The sequence below is a fragment of the Molossus molossus genome, unplaced genomic scaffold, assembly GCF_014108415.1.
Source record: "Molossus molossus isolate mMolMol1 unplaced genomic scaffold, mMolMol1.p scaffold_m16_p_8, whole genome shotgun sequence".
Lineage (NCBI taxonomy): Eukaryota > Metazoa > Chordata > Mammalia > Chiroptera > Molossidae > Molossus > Molossus molossus.
The window spans coordinates 26731148-26757813 of NW_023425402.1; the positions used below are offsets into that span (position 1 = coordinate 26731148).

At 41.2% G+C, this 26666-nt stretch overlaps 1 protein-coding gene across 7 annotated transcripts in view; it reads right to left on the reverse strand.

The window, feature by feature from the left end:
- Positions 1-26666, reverse strand: part of DST (dystonin) — a 432181-nt gene that overhangs the window by 243973 nt on the left and 161542 nt on the right. For all 7 annotated transcript variants that reach the window (XM_036248926.1, XM_036248924.1, XM_036248928.1 and 4 more), the window contains one exon: positions 3109-3170. In XM_036248926.1, the coding sequence (XP_036104819.1) occupies positions 3109-3170 (62 nt within the window). The remainder of the gene's footprint in view (positions 1-3108; positions 3171-26666) is intronic.

The following is a 26666-nucleotide window of genomic DNA, read 5'->3' on the forward strand; positions in this document are numbered from 1 at the left end:
TTAATAGCTTGGTGCCCCAAAATATTTTGGGATATCTATTTTTCTTCACTTGAGGCTAATGCAATAGCTTCAGGACGTAAAATAATGAAAGATTAAAAACTAAGTTTTCACACATTTGAGTTTTGTGCCATTAATTTCAGTGTATGAGTCTTAAGATGACAAGAAAAGGCCACGTTGAGCTGATTCTAGAACAGAACAGGAATGTAAGCAGCTAACGGTGGGGGTGAGCTAAGACCACACTGTTTAATGCCCCCCTACCCGAAGTGGCTCTTAATTTAATAAGAGCTCACTTTAAATTCTGACCTATAACATACTTCAAGAAACAAATACGCAAATTTGATTATAACCCTCATCAGTTAGACTGGCATCTATCAATTGATTATTGTGTCTGAAGTATTTATTTGCCCAATTTTTACTCTGTTGCAGCAGAATTAAGACTTAAATCTCTGAGATTTGTTATTCTATTTTTTATAAAAGCAGTCACAGACATACACAGACTGAAGGTAGAGGATGGAAAAAGATACTTAATGAAAATGGAAATAGAAAAAAACTGCTGGGGTAGAAATACTCATTCCAGACAAAATAGACTTTAAAACAAAGGCTATTATATAAGACAAAGAAGGACCCAGCAACTCTACTACTAGGCACTCATCTGAAGAAAATGAAACACTAATTCATAAAGATACATGCACCCTTATATTCATTTCAGTACTATTTATAGTAGCTAAGATATAGAAGCAACCTAGGTGTCCATCAATAAAGAAATGGACTGGAATATTACTCAGTCATGAAAAGAATGAAACCTTGCCATTTGTGACAACATGGATAGACCTAGAAGATATTATACTAAGCGAAACAAGTCAGAGAAGGGCAAATACTGTATCATTTCACTTATATATGGAACCCAAAAAACTAAACAAATAAACAAACAAAACAAACTGGCTCACTGATACAGAAAAACTGATAGTTGTCAGAGCGTTGGGTGATGCGGGGATGGACAAAAGGTAAAGGGGATTAAGAGGTACAAACTTATAGATATAACACAAATAAGTCATAGGATGTAGAGTACAGCATTGGGAATATAGTCAACAATATTGCAGTAATTTTGTACGGTGACAGATGGTTACTAGACTTTTCATGCTGATCACTTTGTAAGTTACATAAATGTCAAGTCACTATATTGTACATCTGAAACTAATATAATATTATATGTCTACTATACTTTAATTACAAAGAGCTTTACATTCCAAAAAAAGGAGGTCACCCATTCCAGGTAAATCAGGATTTGAACCTTGCTGCATGACTCTGAAAGCTGTGTGTGTGTAACTACTAAATTAAACCACCTTGGAAGGATTGCTGGAATTGCTAAATGATTTCATGTGTAAACACAGAAAGAAGACGCTGGCCAGCACTGTGATGGGCCCTAGGAGGGAGTAACACGGCCTCTGTGTGCAAACAGCTCAGCTAGTGTTCTGACACTGTTAGCAAAGGCGGTCTCCTTAAACTCAGTCATCCAATTTATGAACTACTCATAAGACTGGTCTAGCCCCACATGCCTGGCACATAGCAGGCCCCCAGTAAATAACTGTTAAGTGCCGGTGCTGTGGTTCCCATGGGAACCATCCTCATCTGTGCTTCTATTTCTCTCCAGGGTCCACTGCCAGCACTTGTGACTTAATTACCAACCGGCAACCGTAACAGTTATGCCCCAGATGACATGGGCAACCTCGTGACGCCCCCCACCAGATACCCAGCCACCACAGAGGCACCTCTGCATCAGAAACCTTGCTTCCCTTGGGTGCACCTCAGAAATGGGGAAATCCTGTCAGCCTTCAGCTCCGATCCACATTCCAATGCTCACATCAGCCCGGCTCTGCCCTGGCCTGTGGAAGAGCCACTCACAGATGTGCACGGTACGTGTGTGATGACACAAAACTTGGAAGACAGGAGGTACACTGCTGACATCCTTCATTAGAATTCTCAGTATATTTCCTCATGATAGCCAAGGACCTTAACCTTTTCTCTCGTGCCAACACGCTAGAGGATTTAGCTCCCAGCAGTAACAGAAGCTCCCTGCAGAAGTGATTCTTGATTAGGGAGCGGGGGCCATGGTCTCCCTGAAGGACGTATCAGAACTTGGGGAAAGGATTTTGTTAATGGGTGGTGAGAGAGAGGGATCTAAAACACCTCTCGGGTTGTACTGATATGCCCCCTGAAATGAGAATCACTTTATAGAAGGTTATTAGCTGCTAATACATTAGAGGTACCACTTCTAATGCTACCTGATAGTTTAAATAGGACTTTACAATAGCTTTGAATATAACCACATTTTAAATAATGTTTCTATGTGAGAAAACTCTTTCCAGTCCCAAACAACAGATGTAAAACATCACCTATTTCCAATTTACGACTGTCCATAAAAGGGGAAAAGGAACTGTGAAGTCCTGTGGGTTCTTTCACCGAGATTCACAGAAGTGCGTCGGTGGGATCCGAACTCCATGAAACTGTATACAAATGTTGTGTACATGTACGTTTTTTGGAGAACTTATATCATATCACCCATGACACACAGGTAAATATCATTTTAAGAACCACAACTATTAACTGCTTCACAGAGAAATGTACACATAATGTCTAGGATATACTAAGTACAAGATGTAAAATGAGTCTAGACTTCTGTCTCTACAATCCATCTTTATTCTCATCGAATCCTCTGCCATCCACATAAATCTGATGGCAGAACTTGGTTTGATCTTATGGGATGGGGAGTGGGGGGGGGGATCTTACTGAGAGTTGCTGTTTTTCCATACCTTAACATATAAATATTTACATGTTTCTTAAACAGCTGAGAATTTTTTACAGCCCAATAATAGGTTTTACTAATGTCACAAAATGCACTGTAATCACTGGGTACTTCTATTCCCACCTCCATCATAACCCACAGGCCACACATCAAATAATTACAGATGCATAAAATGCACAGGACATGCTCTAGAATTTAAATTTTCAAGTTCATACTGAAAAGCTGTGCTTCAAAGCTATACAATCCATTACTGCCCAATAAAGTATGCAAAACAATTCCAAGACATGAACGGAATATAAACTGACCTTCATGAGATGCTGATTTATCCACTTTGTAAACGTTTTCTTTTGAACTTTGTCCCGTTCATCTGCGGGGGAGGGGAGACATAAAACAAGGTTGGTAAAAATCTATGAATAGACTTTAACTGTGATTATACATAAAACAAAAGATAAGGTAGTCAAAAATACTGTTTCGTGTACTTGAATTTTGTGTTGAATTCTGGCGACTTCAGGCTATCTGTAAGAAGGTGTTAAAGAGCTCCTGCCAGACTGGCCTCCTCCCAGTGTTGTACTTGCCAACATCACTCCTTCAAACCAATGTCCTCTGCTTCTGTAGCGCAGTCCCCAGCCCCACCACCGCCACAGAGATGTCTAGTCTAAACTTCACAGCTTCCGGTGAGTCCTTGCACTGAGCTGCCCAAAGCACTTTGCCACGTGTTACATCCCATTTGGTCTTCACATTCATATGAGAAAGGGTAGGTAGTTTCATTCCCATTTTACGGAAAAGGAAACCAAGACTCAGAGAAGTTAAAAAAGTTATCTGTGATTGTTCAGCAAATTGTTTAAAGTGGTGACAAAAGGCAGGACTTGCATTCTGGTCCTGTGGTTTGAAGTGGACTCTGGTTTAATTACTAGCCACGCTGCTTCTCTCCTAGACTGAAAGAAACAAACACCCTACCTAGACCCTTGTTACAGAGAGCGATACTGCCCGTGGTTACTACAGACACGATGCAGAGTCAGCTGAGAGAAGGTTTCCTAGGATTTAAGGAGAAGGAGTATTGGAATGTTCTGGTTCATCAAGTTATTATTTCAAAAGAGAATCATAATCTTCCAGTGTCTAGAGCGAGCATTCAGAGCTACACTATTTTCCCCCTCCTTCCTCTCCACATCTGGGGACACCTCTCTGTGTCACTGGTGGTCTTCTTTCCTCTCTCACCACAGTTCAGACGTTCTCAGTCCTTCCCCTGGGGCAAGACATGCCTTGCTCTCCTCATTTCTTTCCTTTCTCATTCTTGATCCCTGAATCTTCTTAAACTATTTTTATGGAACTAAAGCTGCTTTGCAAATGCTTGCCCTGCCCTGGCTGGTTTGGCTCAGCGGTTGGAGTGTTGGCCTGCGGTCCTGAGAGATCCGGGTTCGGTTCCTGCTAAGGGCACGTGCCTCGATTGCAGTTTGTCCCCAGCACTGCTTGGGTCACGCGGGTGGCAACCACTCGATGTGTCCCTTTCACGTCGATGTTTCTCTCTCTCTCTCTCCCTCCCACTCTATCTGAACAAAAAATGGAAAAATGTCCTTGGGTGAGGATAAAAAAAAAAAAGAAAATGCTTGCCCTGCTTATTAAAAGTATGTATATACTTTAAAATAATTAAAATATATATAAATAAATCATCTGGGAAATAGATCTGTGAGACAAAGGTTACTAATATTAATACCAAAAACCAGAAATAAGAAATCAAAAGATGAAGTTCTTAATATATACAGATAGGTAATCCACTGGAAAAAAATTAATGCCCATAGGTATTCAACCTCTCTAGCAAATAACAGTAATATAAAACACCACCAATCAAGCTTTTTAAACTATCAAATTGCCAAGATTTTATTGTAAAAATATTGATGTTCATAAGAACACAGGGAAAAGACACACACACATATATATCACTAGTGGAAATATAATTAGGCTTAAACCTTTCAGACCTATCCTATTCGATCCTGCAGCCACTAGTCACATTTGTCTATTTAAGTTTAAACCAAGATTAATTAAAACAAAATAAATTAACAAGTCATGTCCTTGGTTCACTACTCACAATGTAAGTGCTCACTAGTCACGTGTACCTAATGGCTAAGACACTGGACAGGACAGATATCGAACAATCCCATCATCACAAAAATCTCTACTGGGCATCACTGCTCTAGAAAAATTTGCCACTAAATCAAAAGCCTTAAAAATATATACACTTTCCCCCCACAAATCTACTTCTAAATCTTGGTCGTGTACAAAATGTACGTATAAGAATATAAATCCGAGGGTTTACAGTAGCAAAATAAAAGCCCTGGCCAGTTTGGCTCAGCGGTTAGAGCGTCGGCCTGCGGTCTGGAGAGACCCGGGTTCGGTTCCCGCTAAGGGCACGTACTTTGGTTGCAGTTTGTCCCCGGCCCTGGTTGGTCGTGCGGGTGGCAGCCACTTGATGTGTCCCTTCACGTCGATGTTTCTCTCTCTCTCCCTCCCACTCTACCTGTACAAAAAATGGAAAAAAAAAATATCCTCTGGTGAGGATTAAAAAATATATATATATATAAATCCGAGGGTTTACAGTAGCAAAATAAAAGCTCTGCAAATTATATGTGTTTCAATGATAAGAAAATGGTTCATTATATTTTAGCAAAGCAATCTAATGGTTTGTTCTGATTCAGCTCTTTGCCAGCTCCTCAGTGATGGCATACTACTTAGAGCTCTCTGACATGTCAATGCCAACATGAAAGGGCAGGAAAAGGGATCATATAACCTGGTTTGTATTTCATAAGCATTTATTCTCCAAAGTACCTCCTTGAAACCTTTTCTATTTCCCGCCATCATCAGGGAGAAACAACAACAACAAAACACCTAAGCATGGCCTATAATTTGGTTTGTCCGTAACAAACTCATTTTCAGTGTCCCAAACATCTAGTCTACTTCTTGACTTAACACCAGATATTAAAAAATTGGAGAAAAACCTGGCCGGTGTGGCTCAGTGATTGAGCATTGACCCACACACCAAGAGGTCACTGGTTCAATTCTTGGTTGGGGCACATGCCCAGGTTGTGGCCCTGATCCCCAGTGGGGGTCATGCAAGAGGCAGCCAATCAATGTTCTCTCTCATTGATGTTTCTATCTCTCTCCCTCCCCCTTCCTCTCTCTCTAAAATCAATAGAGAGAAAAAAAGTTTTTAAAAAATTGGAAAAGAATTTGCAGAAAACACATCCAGAAGACAGAGGCTTGCTGAGTCTGAATATAAATGCCCAGAATTTATGCTAAAATTGTTACATTTGCCTGATTCCCAATTTAAAATCTCCAGGCACTTTGCTTATAACTACTCTTCCAAGATCAATGATATTAAGTATTATTAACCAACATTATCATCCACAAAATATTTAGTAATCATCTGTTGACGCCTTTGGGGCATCACCTACACCTCAACTCATCTTTGTCTACCCCATAGTGGAAGTCATAATATTTTTAAATGCACTCAACAAGTAAATATCATGATGTGGATTGTATTTCAAAAAGAATGATCCAACTCAGAATAACAATGTATAATTACTTATATAATTACATACAGTAGATAGCCCACTATATTTCTTAAAGTGAAATATAATGCCTTAAATGTCTTTCAGCCTTGCTATTCCTAATGCGTTCAGAATGAAACTAAATTACTAATTAGTACCTAAAGCAAGAACAAAGAAAGAGAAGCAATCTACTAGTTCTCCTTACTGATAAAATGTGGATTCTATACTTCCCTCATTTACTCACTCATTCATGCCGGCAGCTATCAAGCAAGTCCTTCCATAAGCCCGGTGCCACAGTGGTACTGGGACCACATGGCTAGGCAGCAAGAGCACTGGTCCTTGCTCTCTGGAGCTCATCCTCTAGAGAGGGCTCCTGACAAGAAGGCAGTGTGACAAGCATGCCAGCTGCACGAAGGCTGTGGCACCCACCATGTAAGCAAGCACAAACGAGAGAAAGACCAACCCTGTCCAGGGCAGTCAGGTGGAGCTTAAGGGAAAGAAAGTAGACAGAAGCCAACCATATGCAGATTTCTCCATCAAAAAGAAACCCTGGTTTGCCCTGGACGGTGTGGCTCAGTTGGTTGGAGCGTCGTCCATACACCAAAACGTGGCAGGTTTGATTCCAGTCAGGCACATACCAGGGTTGCAGGTTCGATTCCCAGCCCTCCCCCTCCCCCTCCCTCCCTCTCCCTCTCTCTCTCTCTCTCAAATCAATTTTAAAAACTCTGGTTGAGTAATTTAAGATTGAAAGTGCCATGGTTAGAACCCAAGCATTGTGATTCCCTGCAGAGTTGCTTCTATCACCCCAAGAAACTGTCATCTTTTGAATGAAAGTGCTGAACACACCTCATTCCCAGACTGGGTGCTGAGGAATGTGTGATGTGAACTTTAGACAAGTAAATGCAAACAATGGAACTTCTGTGCCAAAGTCTACTAGTCATGTCACACTTTCAGCATGCCTAAGCCTCCAGCACAAAGAAAACAAGATGGAAAAAGTAAAGATTACTTCCTAGGCGAAATCCATATTATTCCCACAAAATTAATAACCTAGGATCCCATTGTAAAACCATCAAGAAAAACATTAAAATGTATTATTAATTTAAAATCTTTATAGCTGAAGAATAGATAGCTTTTATATCAAGTTTATTAATTTCTTGAATCATCATATGAACTCTAATAATAATATATGAGCTCTCACAAATTTATTTTTCGCATGAAATTTAACATGTTATGTGTATTACAGCAAATCCTTTCCTCCTGGTACATAACAGTTAATAAAATCTATTTCTTTTTTTCTAAATTAATAAAAACCAGTCCCAATTTAAAAAATTAACAATAATTCTTCATTATCATCAGTAACCCAATAAGTGTTCACATTATCCCAATTATTTAAATTTTTTCAACAGTTCATTTGTTTAAATTCAAATCCAAATAAAGTCCATACATTGTGATTAAGTAAAAAATAAAATATTTAAAAAAATTTCAACTGTTCCTATATTTTAAGGAATATAAAGTAGTAGAACATATGTTCTAAAGACCAATCACTTATTGGTTAATATCTTACCTATGGGGTACAGTGAGAAAGCTGATTGAATCAAATAATTTACCTCCAAGTACCGATGAGACAGACACTTAAATAATTAACTAGAAAAAGGTTACTTTGATCACTGAGGTTTTGTTTATGGTGGTTATTACTAGAAGCTCAAAAGTATGCTGAAAATGTTAAATGGTTGCTAAATATTTGGCAGGTAATACTATGATAATATCTGAGGATATGACCTATAACTAAAGTTCATGACTAAGGTACAAAGACTAAAGCTAATTAAATAACACACATAATTCATAAATTCTGATACTGTTTTCTAACAGTAACAACCCAAATCTTCTCTTTTGAACCATGATAAACTGTGATAAGTCCCATTCAAGTACAGCAAGGGAAATTCTTTACCACAAGGCTCCCCCCAACATGCTACAACAATGAGCAAAGAGTTAGTGTGGATTTCGAGGGCCTCAACTTTCTTCGGGAAAGCAACCTATAATCAGAGAATAATTTAAGTCTAGGGAGACTGTGATTTACCACTTTCCAAATGCATTATTCCAGAAGGGAGTATTCCAGATTGCACCACCTAATTTTCCAATTACAAGCCTCATAATGGTTCCTTGTTTCATTTCAGTGAGCAATGTCTCACACCGAGATTTATATTTATGGCAATGTTGCTATGACAACAAAAAGGGAAAATCATTCCTGAGATTAAAACCGATATAATTGGTTTTACAGACTATCCAGTTATTTTCTCTGAATAAAGTTTTAAATATTCCTCTACTGGAAAATTATTTCATTTACAGAGTGAGTTTTAAATGAAAATACAAATTTATAGTCACCGTACTATGTGGCTGAAAATATGTAATAACACAGACTGCAAAGAATATCAAGATTTGGGGGGAAAAGATGTGCAAAAAGAACAGTAATTATTATTAACAACTGACACTGACTGGTTTTCAGTAAAATCCAGTCAAATCTAAACCCCCTTAGTATCACATCATCCATTTAACATTGAGATTAGTTAAAGGCATGTCCTATGTAAAAGAGGGGGGAATTCTCTCTAAGGAGCCTGTCCAGATTTCTGAGAGGTGCCCCACAGCCTCCTCATTTCCCACCGTGCAAACTAACCCTGGCAGCACCGCCTCCCCATCCCAGTTCTGAAAACATGAAAGTGGTATGACAAGTGATACTACCGACCCATACAGCACATCAGCCCCACCAGCCTTGCGTTCCAGTCTTGATCATTTTTCACGAGCTGCCCCATCATTCTGCGACGGATCTGTCCAACAGTCCCCATAAACTCCTTCCTTACAAACTCGGATGTGTCCGAGTGCTGTTAACTTTCCGTGTAGAAAGGAAAACACCGATGAGACACTCCCACTTGCAAGCTGAAAACCTGTCAACTCCCACTTTTAAACAAACATTAGCAAAGCCAGCCTTCTCCATTGTTGGGTAGGGGACACATAGAGCTATTACAAAAAAAAAGGAAAAGAAACTAAATTAGCTAGTTCTCCTTTTCATCTTAAAGCCATTCCTAGGATGTCCCTTAAAAAGAGAGTTTTGATTCTCTAACTTTCTTGGCAATGACGCAAAACAATAGGATGTTCCTCAGATCTCACTGCTGAGGCAGCTGGTCACACTCTCCCCTCTGGCGCCCCAGGCAGGATTCCCCTGGAGCAGAAACAACACTCCGTCTAACTAGTTTATCTCATCCTGATATGCCTGCTGGGAGGCGATTTGGAAAGCTCAGTTTTATAGTCCAAACACATATCCTTCAGGGCGGGGGATGCCACTACCAAGTATGCCTTTAGGTGTAGTTCAGGTAGTTTCACTTGACTCTCGGCAGTTCTTTGAGTTGGATGGTACATCTTCATCTTAAACATATAAAAAGCAAGGTTTCAAGAGATTAAGAAACTAGCCCAAGATTCCACAGCCTAAGTGGGATCTTAACACTAATTCCCAAACCCATTTCTTTTCTCTGTCATTAAACATTGGAACTCCTAATTCAATAATGCAGGAAAAGCAAGGAGTTGTTATAAGAACTTCATGTCAGAGCAGGAAGAAATGAAAACATGTTTTAAATGAGAACCCTTATTTTAAAGAAGCAACAGACCAACTCTCTCCAACGTGCCTATGTTTGTGTAAAACATCAGACAAATAGACCTGCCTGAATAGAAACTATACAAACAGTAACTCCAAAATAATAAACAACAAACCAAAAAGGATCACTACTTATTTTCAGCAATAGGAAACCAGCAAATTCCATTACACCAGGGAAAAGACACTGCTAGATTAATCATTGCAAATATGTTTTGAAACATATATATATATGACTTTTAATTCTATTGTAAATACATTATAAATGAAAAAAAGTATATCACCTCCTGCAAAGAAGTTTAAAGTATGTATCTGCTTAGTAAGTACCCCTTTGCTTTTTTCTCTCTCTCTTTCTAATTGTCTTTGCATTAGAGCCCTTCCTTGACTCCACTATTGAAAAGCCTGAGCCTATCTATTTCACTGAAAGAGAATTATGATAGTAATAGCAAATACTTAGAGAGCACTTACTATGTTCCAGGTGTTATTCTCAGTTACATACATATACTGCATGTTATCCTCACAACAGCCCTGTGAGATTATGCCCATTTACAGAAAAAGTAACTGAGGCACTTATTTTTTTTATCATATTTTTAAATTGATTTTAGAGAGAGAGGAAGGGAGAAGGAGAGATAGATAGAAACATTGATGAGAGAGAACATCAACTAGCTGCCTCCTCCATGCCCCCAACTAGAGACTGGGCCCACAACCCTGGCATGTGCTCTGACCAGGAATCAAACCCGCAACCTCTTGATGCATGGGACAACGTACAACTGCTGAGCCACACCGGCCAAGACAGGCACTTTAAAAGTTAAATAACTTGCCCACACAGCTAATAAAATCAGGGCAAGAGGTGGAGAGAGGATGTACATAGTTTGCAAAGGCATATTCAGTATTATTTCATATTTGAAAAACAAAATGCTAACTTTTTAAAAATAAGTTGACAGAAAGTAAAAAGTGAAGCTTGGTGACAGCTTCAGAAGTGTGGATACACAAACAATGGAACTTAAATTCTGCAGCTCAGTGATGCTAAAGAGTGGAGAAAGGGTAACCACAATGCTTCACTCACAGGCCACATCAGACTTTAGGACAAGAATGAGATTTCTATGTCATCTGATACTTTCTAATAAGTATCAGATATAAACTTTAAAAGACTGAAAAACACAATCTGCAAAGGCTCTGTCTTAGAAAGACAAAGAAAGGAAAGAAAACATGGTGTGTTGCCGCTGTGTGGGGTTCGGGGGCGGGGGGGAAGAAGGGATATATTGAATTTTCCCACCATTGCCCAGAAATAGCTTTGTAGTGCAATATAGTAAAAACAGCAAGGGAAAAGCTATAAGATTTCTGTCATTATAGAAGAAAGAAAACTGGCTGGATGAAACAGGATTAGTGAAAAGACTACTCCTGCAGGTAGCTGGTTACCAGGGAGCAGGGTAAGAATGAATCAGCTCTGCTGGACCTCACCATCGCCCCGCCCCTGCCCAGTCCCATGTCGGCCCTCACCCAATCACCCCCTAGGGGCTCTGCCCCTCATCCTATCGTAAAAACGCCCTCACCCCCTTGGCATTACCCAAACCCACAGCAGCCTCAGCAAACAGCACTTGGGACTGGAGGTTGTCGATGAAAACATTTTAGTTGAAAAATCTTTCCAAATATTCCCATAGAAATACCATCATTGTTTATTTCTATGAGTACAGAGCTACAACTGATGCTCATTTTCCAGTAAATCCTCCTTTGGTCTGTATGGCCCACCTCTGTGAAACCACAGACCTAGATGAAGACACTTAATATCTGATTCTGAGCCTTAGCCATGACCTCCTGCCCCGTCCCTTCTGTCATGTAACAAAAAAAAAAATTATTATTAAGAAAATTCCACTAAAGTTGTGCCACTAAATTATCCATCATAAAAAAAGTTTCCAGAACATTTTCAGACTCCATGGGTAAAAGTATACCAATGTGAGACTTCCGGTCAAGATGGCGGCGTAGGTAAACGCGGTATCGCGTCCTCCCACAACCACATCAAAGTTACAACTAAACTACAGAACAACCATCATTAAAAGCCACCTGAAATCAAGCTGAATGGAAGTCCTACAACTACGGAATTAAAGCAGCAGCCACATCCAGACTGGTAGGAGGGGCAGAGGCACAAGGGGTGGTGGTGCGACAGGCTGGTCCCACACCCACGTGTGGCAGCTAAAAATCAGGAGGATACCTCGGCTGGGAAAGTCTTTCCTGAGGACTGAGGGTCCCCGTCCCACACCAGATGCCCCACTCAGGGTTCCAGTGCCAGGAAGAGAAGTCCCCATAACTTCTGGCTCGAAAAACCAGCGGAAACTGAGGCTCAAGGAGGCTGAGGCAGCTGGAGCCCCAGGCAGCCCCTTAAAGGGCCCGCGCACAGACTGATCGGACTCTCTCCCTCTAAGCTTGGAGAGGAGGCAGCTCGAGGGGCACCAGAGACATACAGGGAAGAACTGAGCTGTTTGGCACTGGAGCGAGGTCTGGAGAGGGGGCTGTCAGAGGCCTTTGTTCCTTTGGTGAGCCCTTCCCTGGGGCGGCAGACAGCTGCCATATCTGGGACTCCAGCAACTTGGCTCACACTGGTAGCCCCACCCTTGTGACTCCCTGAGGCCCTGCCCCACCCAACTTTCAGGCCCACCTAAGCCGTTGCCAGTTGCTTAACCATAGGATTGGCCTGTCTTGGATCCTGCTTCAGATTTTCCTAAATTCTTTCAAACAAGCAGCATCTGGTCTCAGATAGCCCCATACCTCTCGTTAAGTAATACACAGAAACAAACACAGGGAGGCAGCCAAAATGAGGAGACAAAGAAACAGGTCCCAAATGAAAGAACAGAACAAAACCCCAAGAAAAGATCTAAGCGAAATGGAGATAAGCAACCTAACAGATGCTGAGTTCAAAATACTGCTTATAAGGATGCTCAATGAACTTAGTGAGAACCCAGTGAACTTAGGGAGGGCCTCAAGAGCATAAAAAAGGACCAGTCAGAAATTATGGATGTACAGTCAGAAATGAAGGAGGCATTAACTGAAATAAAGAATAATTTACACAGATTCAATAGTAGAGTACGTAAATCCAAGAAGCAAACCATTGATTTGGAATATACGGAAGCAAAAAACGCCCAATCAGAACAGCAAAAAGAAAAAAGAATGCAAAAAAAATGAGGATAGTGTAAGGAGCCTCTGAAACAACTTCAAGTGTGCCAACATTCGCATCTTGGGGGTGCCAGAAGGAGAAGAGAGAGAACAAGAAATTGAAAACCCTGTTTGAAACAATAATGGCAGAAAACTTTCCTAACTTGGTGAAGGAAACAGACATACAAGTCCAGGAAGCACAGAGAGTCCCAAACAAGATGAACCCCAAGAGGCCCACACCAAGACACATCATCAAAATGCAAAAGGTTCAAGACAAAGAGAGAATCTTAAAAGCAGCAAGAGAAAAGCAGTTAGTTACCTACAAGGGGGTTCCCATTAGGCTGTCAGCTGATTTCTCAAAAGAAACTTTGCAGGCCAGAAAGGAGTGGCAAGAAATATTCAGAGTGATGAAAAGCAAGAACCTACAACCAAGATTACTCTACCCTGCAAAGCTGTCATTTAGAATCGATGGCCATATAAAGACTTTCCCAGACAAGAAAAGTTAAAGGAGTTCATCACCACCAAACCGTTATTATAGGAAATGATGAAGGGTCTTTTTGAAGAAAAAGATAAAATATATGAACAAACAAAATGGCAATGAATACATATCCATCGACAATGGAATCTACAAACAAAATGAACTGGCAGAACAGAAACATTCTCATAGGTACAGAGAACATTTTGTTGGTTGCCAGATGGGAGGGGGGTTGGGGAAATGGGTGAAAAAGGTGAAGGGATTAAGAAGTACAAATTCATTGCTAGATTGACAAACCTCAAAGGGAAGGGGGTTGGGGGGTGGGAAGAAATAAACCAAAGAACTTATATGCATAACCAATGGACACAGACAATAGTGTGGGAAAAGGCAGGAGGGGGGCGGGAGTGAGGAGGAGGGAGTCAATGGGGGAAAAATGAGGAACATCTGTAACACATTCAACAATAAAGATTTTAAAAAGAAATAAAGAAAGTATATCAATGTGCTTTCCCAGTAATTTCTTAGCTTAGTCATTCCTGCAAAGCCGATAGCTGATCTCCAAATAATGACTATCGCTCTGCCTCTACTGTAATGATTTCTGGCAACAGCAGATTGTTATGCTATTTCATGATGCAAAATAATACTTTAGAACTTTTCTTGAGAGAGGCTTTCTTCTTTCATAGTCAAGATTCTATTCTTCGTGACTTAAATACAATTCTTCTTCTATGAGAATTGACAGCATAAAAGGTCTAGGGTTGTCCCTTTCTTATTGCTGGCTTTATCACTTTAAATTCCCAATGTCGATCATTTTTTTAGCTTTTGCTTTTGTATAACCATTACTTGTTAGGATTTGAATCTCAATTAAATTGACATTGATTTCTGCTGCAGTCCCTCCTTGGCCAGAGCATAATCAATCTATATTTTTTGTGCATATTGTTAAAATCCACATTTAAAGAAGAGTTACTGGCATATCTAAATTATAATCTTGATAAAGATGCTTTTTACAACTTCAAAAACCCTTAATCTTTCTGCCAAGGAAAGAAAAACAGCTGAAAAGGGAACTATTTTAAGACAAGCATGGAATATACAATGCATCTCAGACAGAAAGTTGTAATAAAACCGTCAGGTTTATACTACCTGGCAATAACATGAGGAAATTATACAATATTGGAAATGAGAATTTTTAGAAACAGGTAAGACCATTAGAAGAAAATATAGGAAACAATGTTATTTTAAATAGCTGGGAAGGGAGATTATTGCAAAACAAATTACAAAACCCAAAAGAAACTGAAAATATAGAGGGTGACAATTTGATAAAGAACTGATATAATAGCAAATACTACAAACGAGGTTTTAGAAAAATGACTGGCTGGAAGAAAATAGCTGCTATATATATAGTACACATCAAGAATATCCAAAATAGATGAATAATTCCCTCCCCAGATACAAATGATGTGAGCATACAATTCACAGAAGAAGGGATGCAGATGGCTAATAAAAATATGGGGAAATGCCCTGGATAGTTTAGCTCAGCATTTAGAATGTCAGCCTGTGGACCAAAGGGTCGCAGGTTCAGTTCCAGTCAAGAGCACATACCTGGGTTGCAGATTTGATCCCTGGCTCGGGTCAGGGTCCTTCAGGAGGCAACCAATCAATGTGTCTCTCTCACATCTCTCTCTCTCTCTCTCTCTCTCTCTCTTTCTTTCTCTCTCTCTCCCCCCCTCCCTCCCCTCCCACCGCCCTTTCCTCCTTTCCACTCTCTCTAAAAAGCAATGGAAAAATATCCTCAATAAAAAAAAATTATAAAGATTTGGAGAAATACTTATGCACCCTTCTCATCAGGATCTGCAAGCAAAACAAATGATTTCATAGTGGCACAAAGGATGATAACTAATACAGATAAACAGCTAGTCCTAAGCAATACAGGTGAAGGTGTACAATAGCAAAAGCCCTTCTGAGGGCAACTTGGCAGCATCCATCACGAATTAAAATGCATATATTTTCTGAACTAACAATTCTACTTGTCGGAAATGTCTGCATGTATATGATTAGCATACAAGGATGTTTACTGTAGCAAAATATTTGAACCACTGAAATGTCAGTCAATAGGACGCTAAATGAACTATATATAGTGAAATGAAAAAGATTCTAAGATATATAGTTAAGTGAAAAGGTACAAAATAATAAATATATGGAGAGGGTGCACACTGATTGAGAAGGAAGTTTCATCAGCTAGAAGGAGAGGGGACTGGTGTGCTGTATCTCCTATTCCATTGTGCGTATTTCCAGACTGTTCGCATCTTTTACAAAGAAGATGTATTTGGGTTGAAGAGTTTCAGGAAAAGGCCTGCCCAGGATGTTTCACTTTGGCATGTAAATTATTTTAAGCTGAAGGCAACTGAGATCCTGAGGGCTCATAAGAAACTCTTACCTCTCTCTTAAAGAATTTAAATTAGGAGTCTTGCCCATAATAAGAGTTATTCCTAGAAATGATGTTTTTATGACCTAGCTATAGGACAGAGAAAACTTCTAATTACTGAATATCTGCTCTTTTTAGCATCCTGAGAATGGCCTTCCTGCCCTCTGGAGCCCCAAAGTGCCTCATCCTCATCCTTAGCTCAGAATGTCCCATACACCTCCCTTCAACTGTCTCTGAACCTCTCGTGTATGGCGGTCTCTGACTCTCTGTGCATGCCAGGTTCCTATACATATATATGTAATTAATTTAATCATTTTCTCCTGTGAATCTGTCTCGTGTCTATTTGATTATTAGAAGAGTGGAAGAATCCAGAAGAGTGGATGAAAGTTTATCCCTACCCCACAGTGGGTTACTACTACTAATAACTGAGAATAAAAGTGTTCCCAATTCTTTTATGTATCCAATATTCTGGTACTCTATAGAAGATCTGGGGGGTTGGGTGAGGACTAAGACACAGGACACAGTACTCCCACTCAGATCTGAAGACAGAGCTAAAAACTTCAGGTCCAGTTAGATTTACTCTTAGGCTGCTAGCTGTGGAAGGGAAGGCAGAGGGGAGGGGAGGGGAGGGAGGAGGGAGGAGGGAGGAGGGAAGGAGGAGGGAGGAGGGAGGAGGGAGGAGGGAGGAGATCTAGGGGGTGCTGAGGTTGAGAGAGGAGGTGGAGGCACGGCCTGGTGAAACCTGAGGGGATGATTGCCCAGGCTGGGATACAAACTGAGAGGCTGTAGGAAGTCTCTGAAAGGAGAATCAATAACAGAATGTAGGCAGAAATCACCCTGCTTGGAGGGTATCCTTGTTTGAAGTTCAATAGCCACAGACCAAAACGTAGTATGGTTTTACCCTTGTTCCTCAGTCAGGAATCCAGAAACAGGGCAAGGATAAAATGTGCTAAATAAGCTGAGGCATAAATGGTGTCGAACAATGGACGCTATAAATCTCTCCCCACAAATGCTTTTTTGTCTACCTACTCCCGGCTGCCACCCCTCCTCCCCCAGTGAATGACCAGATCCCTTCACTGGCTGCCCATCCACAGCATCCCTGGTTGGGAACAAAGAGCCACTGAGTTACGCTCAGAAGAGGAATTTACTGGTATCTGTTCTCACGACTGGCCAAGAATCGAATAAAAAATCCTAGGATCTGCTTTTAATCTACTTTCTCCCACCGAAGCACCCTAAGAACACATGAACATAAAGAACCTTCCGCTTACAGGGACGCTGCTGGAACATCTAAGTGCTGCCTATGATCTAACTGCTGCCGTTTTGAGTCACTATCACGACGTTTCTGCAATGACTTGACCTGTGTTGCACTAACTAGAGAAATTAGAGTTCTTTTAACGTTTTCAATCTTATGATTTTTGCTTATACGTAGAATCTAAAAAACAAAATAAACAATCAGTACAAAAACAAACTCATTGATACACACAGGACATTTTGACAGTTACCAGATGGGAGAAAGGTTGAGGGATGGGTGAGAAACGGTAAGGGATTAAGATGCACAAATTGCCCGTTATAAAAACAGTCACGGGGGGCGTAAAGTACAACATAGGGAGTATGGTCAGTAACATTGTAATAACTATGTACGGTGTCATATGGGCACTAGCTATATCAGGGTGATCACCTCATAAGTTATATAAATGTCTAATCACTGGGTTGTACTCCTGAAGCTAATATATTATACAACTGTAATTGAATAATAAAAAATATATATATGTTTTTTAAAAGTTTGAAAAATAAGTTTTAGTCTTTCTTTCCAGATTCAGAGGTCTGGCTAAGAATGTATCCCAATGCACAGAGATACTATATAAACTGATGAAAACAAATTAAATAAATATCTGTTTTATCTTATTTATATATGAGATAAATCTATTATGTTTATGAATACCTTACATAATTTGGGGTTTTAAAGTCTTTAGTTTTGAAACCTTTTATAATGATAACTACTATATGTAAGGAAAAAATTCAAGTTAGCCCTGGCCAGTTTGGCTAAGAGGTTAGAACATCGGCCTTTAGACCAAAGGTCTCGGGTTCAATTCCGGTCAAGGGTGCATATCTATGTTGCAGGTTCCATCCCTGGCCTGGGTCGGGGTCATACAGGAGGCAAACAATAGATGTGTCTCTCTCACATTGATGTTTCACTCTCTCTCCCCTCTCTCCCTCCCCCTCTCTTCCACTCTATCTAAAAAGCAATGCAGAAATACCCTCACGTGAGGACTAACAAAAAATTAATAAAATAAAATTCAAATTAATCCAAGATACTCTCAAAAAACATCAAAGTAACAACTCCAGTAGCTCAGATAAAAACAGAAACAAATTCTAGTGAATGTATGTAATCCCTCAGATTTCTTTGCAATTTTAGGACTTACTGGTTTCTGAAAGAATCAGATTTCCTCTTACCTTTATGTCATTTACTGTCCCAACCAATACGCTATTTAGTGAATACATGCCCACACTCATTCATTAAGTAATTAGGTACCATTCAACTTTAAGTAGTTTACATAGTTCACTATCTGCTCGATTTGGTGGGTTATGGGAGGGAGCTATGATAGGGATAGAGAACAGACGGAAGACTCAGGAGGAGGACAAGGAAGGAAACAAGGTCCAAATCCCAGCATCAACACTACCTAGCAATTTCAGCTCGGGAAAATGCCTGCACTTCTGTGAAATAGCCACCATCTTCAGATACCTTCCTATGTACCTACAACTGAGAAGTATCATAAGCATTAATAAGGTGATATAATACACACACACACACACACACACACACACACACACACATATATATGCTATAGCAGGCCCTCAATAAATACTCTTGGCTTCCTACTCACTTTAATTCAATTAGCAAATATGTATTGAGCACCTACAATGAATATCAAAGTTACTATGGCATGCCTTACAGAATTTTGCATAATCTCCCAACAATCCTACCACCATATTCATATACCATCATCCTCATGATTTTTTTTAATGATTAAAAATAAATAAATAAATTGCAGAGAACTTAAGCTGGCCCCAGGTTTCTTTAAGCAAGGAAACAGCAGAGCTAGTGTTTAGCCCAGATTTCTGATGCCCTTTTCACTGCACAGAAACAGGACACAAGAGTGAATCAAACCCATACATTCACCAAGAGCAAGGAACTTGGAAGAAACACAAAGAGTTGCTTTAATTTCTTATCCTATCAATTCCAGGAAAGGAAAAACCAAAATAAAATGTCCTCGGTTCTTGAGGAAAGAATCATTTTACTAAATAAACTGCATGACATTTCTCTATATTGTAGATTAGAAAAAGGTGCAGAATTCTTCACTTTGCTCAAGGTGACACATGACAAGGACAAACCTAAGAACCTGGTCATTCTTGTCTCTCTCTGGTACGAGGCTCTATGTCACTGTACAATGCAATGTTCTATTACCTTTTACCTTGAGTATAATCAGAGTCCTTGATAAGTACTGACAGGTACCATGAATTTGTTACCGTGGGCCAAGGAACAAAGTTAAACATGCCTTTAAACACAGTCTAAAATTCACCAAAGTTCAGCTTGCATGAAAAAAAAAAAAAAAATGACCTAGAATTCTTTGTATTTTAATTGAGGTATCACTGACATTGGGAAATCTTAGTAAGTCCTTTCATACAGCTGTGGTCCCTTATATTTTGACCAAGGGTTTTGGAGTAATTTTTCAGGTTGTTGGTCTGTACTTCTCGAGTTGGTGGAGACTCTAGAGTGATCCACAAACACAACACTTTCGGTCCTGTGACACAACAGTCACAGAGTGAGTCAGCAGCAGGGTAAAAGGGTGGGGAACACCAAGGATAGCTCCTCTGCACCACTGGAGAAAAATTCAACCTGGGCTCACTTCATAATAAGATTACCTCCTACCTACACATTTTTAATGTAAATGTAGTTTGTAGTTTGCAGCTTGCTGGGCAACTGGTTTAGTTACCGATGCCCCTGCATGTGCCAGTAGCTTCAGAAGTCACACACTAGGTGACCCAAATCCAATACCAGAAAGGCTCAGCCGCCACCACCTCCCCCCACCCACTCCCCGCAGCCGCACCCAGGAGCCCTGATGAGCAAACGGAAAGGCACATGTCCTGGTGTCTGGGGTGCCAGGACACTTCTCCCCGAGGCGGAATTCCTCTGGCGGGGGAAAGATCTCCAAACTTGTTTGAACCAGGGACATATTCTCCCAACCAAAGCAAAGCTTACCCAGAACATTAAACAGACGGGAGAGAAAACAGCTCTGACGGAAGTCAGAGGAGAAAGGAGCTTCTCCCTAAGTTACCCACTGGTAACTTAGTGGGCTGGGCATTTCCTCACCTCGACTTTCTACTGGACTCTTGTCCTGTCCACTTTTTATTTTTTTTCTTGAAAACCAAAGGCAAATTTTGAAGAAGTGGATACTCTTCTCAGATATCCTTCCAGGCATGTTTAAGATATTCTAGGCGCCTTTACTGTCTACTCTTAGAAGAGGGGTCTCAAACTTTCAAATTCCATGACCTTTCCTATTACCTATCTTCATAAGAAAGTAGCATGTCATATTCTAGTGTGTGTGTGTGTGTGTATATGTGTGTATTGATTATATATATATATATACATATATATACATATATATAATCATTTTGTTGCATTTTGTTGTTGTTTCCACACTTCTATTAATGAGTATTTTTTTTTTTTTATCCTCACCCGAGGACATTTTTCCATTTTTTGTTCAGGTAGAGTGGGAGGGAGAGAGAGGAACAGAGAGAGAGAGAGAGAGAGAAACATCGATGTGAAGGGACACATCGAGTGGCTGCCACCCGCACGACCAACCAGGGCCGGGGACAAACTGCAACCGAGGTACATGCCCTTAGCGGGAACCGAACCCGGGTCTCTCCAGACCGCAGGCCGACGCTCTAACCGCTGAGCCAAACCGGCCAGGGCAATGAGTATATCATATAACAAAATTCAGGACTAGTGGAGCAACGGCGAGAAGACAAATGATGATGTGCCAGTAGCTAATCCTGTGTGGTGAACACAGGCACCCTGGGAATGCTGATGCGAGACTCCACTGGGGTACCTGGTGGGAAGATGTCAATACTGACAAAGGAGCTTTAAAAATGTTTACACTCGCCCTGGCCGGTTCGGCTCAGCGGTTAGAGCGTTGGCCTGCAGTCCAGAGAGACCCGGGTTCGGTTCCCGCTAAGGGCATGTACCTCGGTTGCAGTTTGTCCCCGGCCCTGGTTGGTCATGCGGGTGGCAGCCACTCGATGTGTCCCTTCACGTCGATGCTTCTCTCTCTCTCTCTCTCCCTCCCACTCTATCTGTACAAAAATTGGAAGAATGTCCTCGGGTGAGGATAAAAAAATAAAAAAATAAATAAAAATGTTTACACTCTTCCTGTGTTCCGATATAGTAAGCACAATGCCCCATATTTAGATAGACAGCACTTACATCCTCACAGTGGAGGCCTGTTATTATTCTCAATTTACAGATGAGGAAACTGAGGCATAGAGGACAAATATTTATCCGCTAAATAGATGGGAAATCTGAGATAGCTTAATTATAGTAACTGAAGAAACAGCCCTTGAGAAGTTCCAAGAGCTATACATATACACATGGCCATCAAAATCAACATCTTACATATATTAGATCTGGATTCAAATAATCCAATTGTAAAAATTATTTTGAGCCACAAATATTTTAGTGTGATAATAGAAACGACTTCATAGCTCGAAGACAAATTTCTAAAACCTAAAAATACTTTCTAACAATCAAAACTATGTATGAAAGAAGTATTTAAATTAAAACATCTGTTTTTTTTTTTTGTTTTGTTTTGTTTTGTTTTAATCTTATAGGTTCTGAATAACCTCAGTTAGTTAGAAGTTCTTCAGAGGGTAGGTTCTTTCCAGAATCAGATAGGGATCAGATAAGAAAGAGACTTACAAGGTAAATATAATTGAATTACTCTATTTCACTGCCTTGTATTAATGCCAACCAATGCCTATTCTTTTCAGCTTCAAAGGGTGCCCAGGGTTAAAAAAAATACACCCCAAAACATGAAATATATAAGAAGTGAAGAGAATTAGCTAAAAGGACCATAGGATATAGGGATATGATATAGGTATATACAATATAGCTTCTGCCATCAAAGCATTTCAAATTTCACAAAGGAAAAAATATTAAGATATCTGACACACAAGCCCCTTGAGCCACATGCAGTGGGCGCTGAGGAAGGGCAGCGTGCCCAGTGTAACCCTGAGCATGGTGACAGGCTGTGGGGTGCAGGGGAGCTGAACACTCTGGGTAGAAGGCGCAGCAGCCCACAGATATGAGCGGTGTGATGTGAGCCAGGAACCCGAGTCCTGGTAACACCGCCAGGTGCCCAGCGCTGGCACACTGCTCTCACACACCCGTCTGCTACAGACTCACGTGTACGTTGTGAGGTAGAGTTTTTTGTTTTGTTTTTTTTAATCCTCACCTGAGGATATTTTTCCATTTATCTTCAGATAGAATGGGAGGAAGGGGGAGAGAGAGAAACACTGATATGAGAGAGACACATTTACTGGTTGCCTCTCGCATGACCCTGACCAGGGCCGGGGACCAACCACAACCAAGGTACCTGCCCTTGACCGGAATCGAACCCACGACTCTTTAGTCCACGGGCCAATGCTCTAACTGCTGAGCCAAACTGGCCAGAGCAAGGTAGATTCTTATTCACATTTGAAGATGAAATCATTGAAGCACTATTAACTGAGAGTGATTTATCCCCATCACCTAGCTGGTGACTAGAACTGGAACACAGGTCTCTGCCTTACAAAGCCCCACATTCTTGCTAAACCCTAGCAGCAGAGAGACTGATTTAGATGATGATTTAGATTTAGATTAAGATTAAAATTTTCCCATATCTTTTTTGTCTTTATTGATTTTTAGAGAGAGAGAAAGGGAGAGGGAGAGCGAGACAGAAACATCGATGAGAGAGAACATCGATTGGCCACTTCCTGCATGCCCCCCACTGGGGACTTGGCCCACAACCTGGGCCTGGGCCCCAACCAGGAATTGAACCAGTGATTTCTTGGTGCATGGGTCGACACTTAACCACTGAGCCACACCGGCCACGCAATTTTCCCATATCTTAAAAGCAAGTGTAGTAAGATAATATTTTGAAAATTACTCATATGTTCTCTTTTGCCTTTTATTATTATTATTATTTTTTTAATTTCTCACCAGAGGATATTTTTTCCATTGATTTTTAGAGAGAATAGAAGGGACAAAGGGGGGAAGGAGAGAAAGAGAGAGAAACATTGATGTGAGAGAGACACATGGATTGGTTGCCTCCTTCACATACCCCGGCCAGGTCCAGGGACCCAACCTGCTATCCAGGTAATGTGCCCTTGCAAGGGAATCGAACCCACGACCCTTCAGTGTGCAGGCCAACACTCTAACCACTGTGCCACACCAGCCAGGGCTCTCTTTTTAGCATAAAATATTCATCAGCCTTAAAAAAAAAAGAGGGATGACAGAAACACTAAAAAAGATGGATAATCACTCCTGATTTGCAAAACTGGATTAGTTAAGAAGGCTATAGCTTTGCTATTGTCTAAAGAGAATTTTACAAATTGCTTTATTCCTTTCCCCATTCCCCGCCCCCTTTTAGTCAGGGACCTGGTGTAGCTCACAGAATTCTTCCCCAGGATGGCGTCACAGGACTAGCTGCAAGGAACATGTGATACAGGGGATGAGGCCTATGGAACTGGACTGTGGGAGAAAAGGGAGAGTTGAGAGGGTAGACCAGTTCCCCTGTCTAGGCATGGTCCTGAGAGAAGCAGATGTATTCTGTGAGGAGTGATGTGGAAGGCAGAAGGGGGGTCCTAGCCCTGCTCCCTGTTTGACACCCTGGGAAGGAGGCCATCTTTGCCTCCACTTGGCATGGCCGAGACACAGAGGTGCCTGTGACTCCAGCTGGGGCACTGGCCAGACAGGCCATCCGGGCAGAAAGAAAGGGTTCTGTAGCAAGGCCTGCAGGGCCGATCACTTGGGCCAGGGACAACGGAGCATCCCAGCCAGACCACAGAGGGGCTTGTAGCACCCACAGGATCCAAGGTGAAGTCAAGTAAGTGAAGGGTGAGGCCTGAACCACAACAGTGGGCCCACGGTCACTGGTTGCTGACTTGGGACGTGGTGGCAAAAGGGTGCCAAGCATCAGAAAAGGGGCATCACCCGGAGGCAGAGGTACTGCAAAGGACAGAGACACTGGTGGGTGCGAGCACCTTGCGTCCGCAGAAAGGCATCGTTGCAGAAGCCACATCTCTCCCCACGAGGCCCAGAGCAAAAGAGAGAGCGTGAGGCTCTGTGCGAGAAACAAGCGTGTTTATCCAGGAGAGTGACAACGGCGACGAGACTGTTCAAATTACCACATCAGACTAGGCTCCAACACACGTCCAACTCGAGTGCACTTTCTCTACTAGTCAGACGGTCGGACTCATGAAGACAACCCGGGAAGCCAGAAAATGTTTTCTTTGCATTTTCCCAAGTTTGAAAGTGAATTAAATCTTTCAACCCTATTACACGGGGCATAACATTTACTTTATCCAGAGAATAACAGAGTCATGGTACTTTCTCAAGAGAAGTATTAACAAGACAAAAGCTCTCTGGCAACTGTATGCAGTATGGGGGATGAATCAATGGCCCATAAGGAGTTCAGTCGTGCACCAAAAATAGCTAAAATATTCATTCAGACTATTTAAATTCTAAAGCAAAAGAGGGGGAAAAAAATCCTTCCAGGGAGCATAAAAGAAAAAAGAAAAAAAAAGAGTATACTTTTAGAAAAGCAAAACCTCAAACAATGCAACTCTGGACTACTGAGAAACGATGACAGATGGCCCTATTATGTATACACTAGAAATGGGGTTGTTCTGTTTCAGGAAAGGCTTTGAGCGCTGAGGCTAAAACAGTGACAGCCTGTGTACACGGCCATGTGTAGTCTGCCGTAAACATCAGATGTCCCTACAAACTCAAGTGTTTATAGTAATGGGGAGCGAGCAGCTGAAAGTCTTACGTGAACACAAATGTAAATCAAAACATTCTTAAATTCACTGTGCACTTTTAAGCCGTTTTCTGTCTGCATTACAATATGCAACGTGGCCCGAGGTCTGGGAAACCCAACAGTCCTTTTCGAACTGACCGCGTGTGGCGGACTCTCTTGATGACTCAGGAGGGACTACAGAAACCCGGATTTGGAACTACACTTCCCCAGCCTTCCTCTTAGCAGGCATGGAAAAGGACAAAGTTCTGGTCAGTGAAACGAAAGCGAAAGTGTCACAGGGCCACTTGGAGGAATTTTCTATAAAAGACACCTGATGTGCCTCTTATTTCTTCTTCCCTCTTTCTTCCTTTCTCCTCGCTGGAAAGCCCACCTGACGGATTGGCAGCACCTTACGGCTGCATAACAAGAGAACAGGAGCCTGGGTTGCTGACACCAGATATTCGTACAGCCGTTCTTGGCCAGCCCTGGACTGCCTCCTGCTGGGCTTCTTTTACACGAGAGAGAAGAAAACTTGATTTTCTGTAAGTCACTGTTGCTGTGTTTTAATTTACAAAACAGGATTATTATTAACTAATTCAAATCCTAACCAAAAGAAAGTGTTGTCAGAAAAACTGTTACTGAAAACTCTTTGCAATAAAAAATTTCTTAGGAGAAAAACGGATACCATTTATAAACTACAAAGTAAAGATTTTAGTATAATAAAGCCAATACAACTGTACCAGAAATCATAATGTTCCCCATATCCATATATTTTTTTTAATCCTCACCTAAGGATATTTTTCCATTTATTTTCAGACACAGTGGGAGGGGGTGAGAGAGAGAGAGAGAAACATCTATGTGAAAGACATACATTGACTGGTTGCCTCCCACATGACCCTGACCAGAGCCAGAGACTGAACCGCAACCAAGGTACATGCCCTTGACTATTTGGTCAGTGGGCTGACGCTCTGACCACAGAGCCAAACCGGCCAGGGCAATGTACTTTTTTCTCTTAAAGAAATAACTTCTCCAATTTGTTTCTTTGTGTTGTTTTTTTTTTATATATTCCCTAGTGTTTAGTTAGGTTCATGGTCACCAGGAATAAATCCACATTCCCCAGTCTTCCTTGAGCTAGATGTTCTGTTCACAATGAATGTGCACAGAAGTGAAAGTGCCGCTTTCTGGAGTGCTTCCTTAAAGAGAAAGACTGTTTGTTTGTTTTTTCTGTACTTCCTCAGTCCAGATGCTTGGAATGCAGATGTGGTAGCCAAACATCTAAGAACCATGTGAGCCTAACAACCTAGGACGGCAAAGCAGTATCACAGAAGGAACCTGGGTCCCTGTTCTGGTTACTACTGCTATGCAACAAATGTTTGGTTTCACCCCAAAACGTATGCTCAAAAATTCTGTAGGTCAGAAATTCAAACCCACAGAAGGGCTCGGGGGTGGGGGGGAGGTGCACCTTATTCTAAGATGTCTAGGCCGCCACTGGTAAAACTCAATAGCTACAATGGCTCGACAGGTGGAGCCATGAAGGTACTTGCACTCATATGCTAGTGACTGATGTTAGCTATTATCTGGGACCTC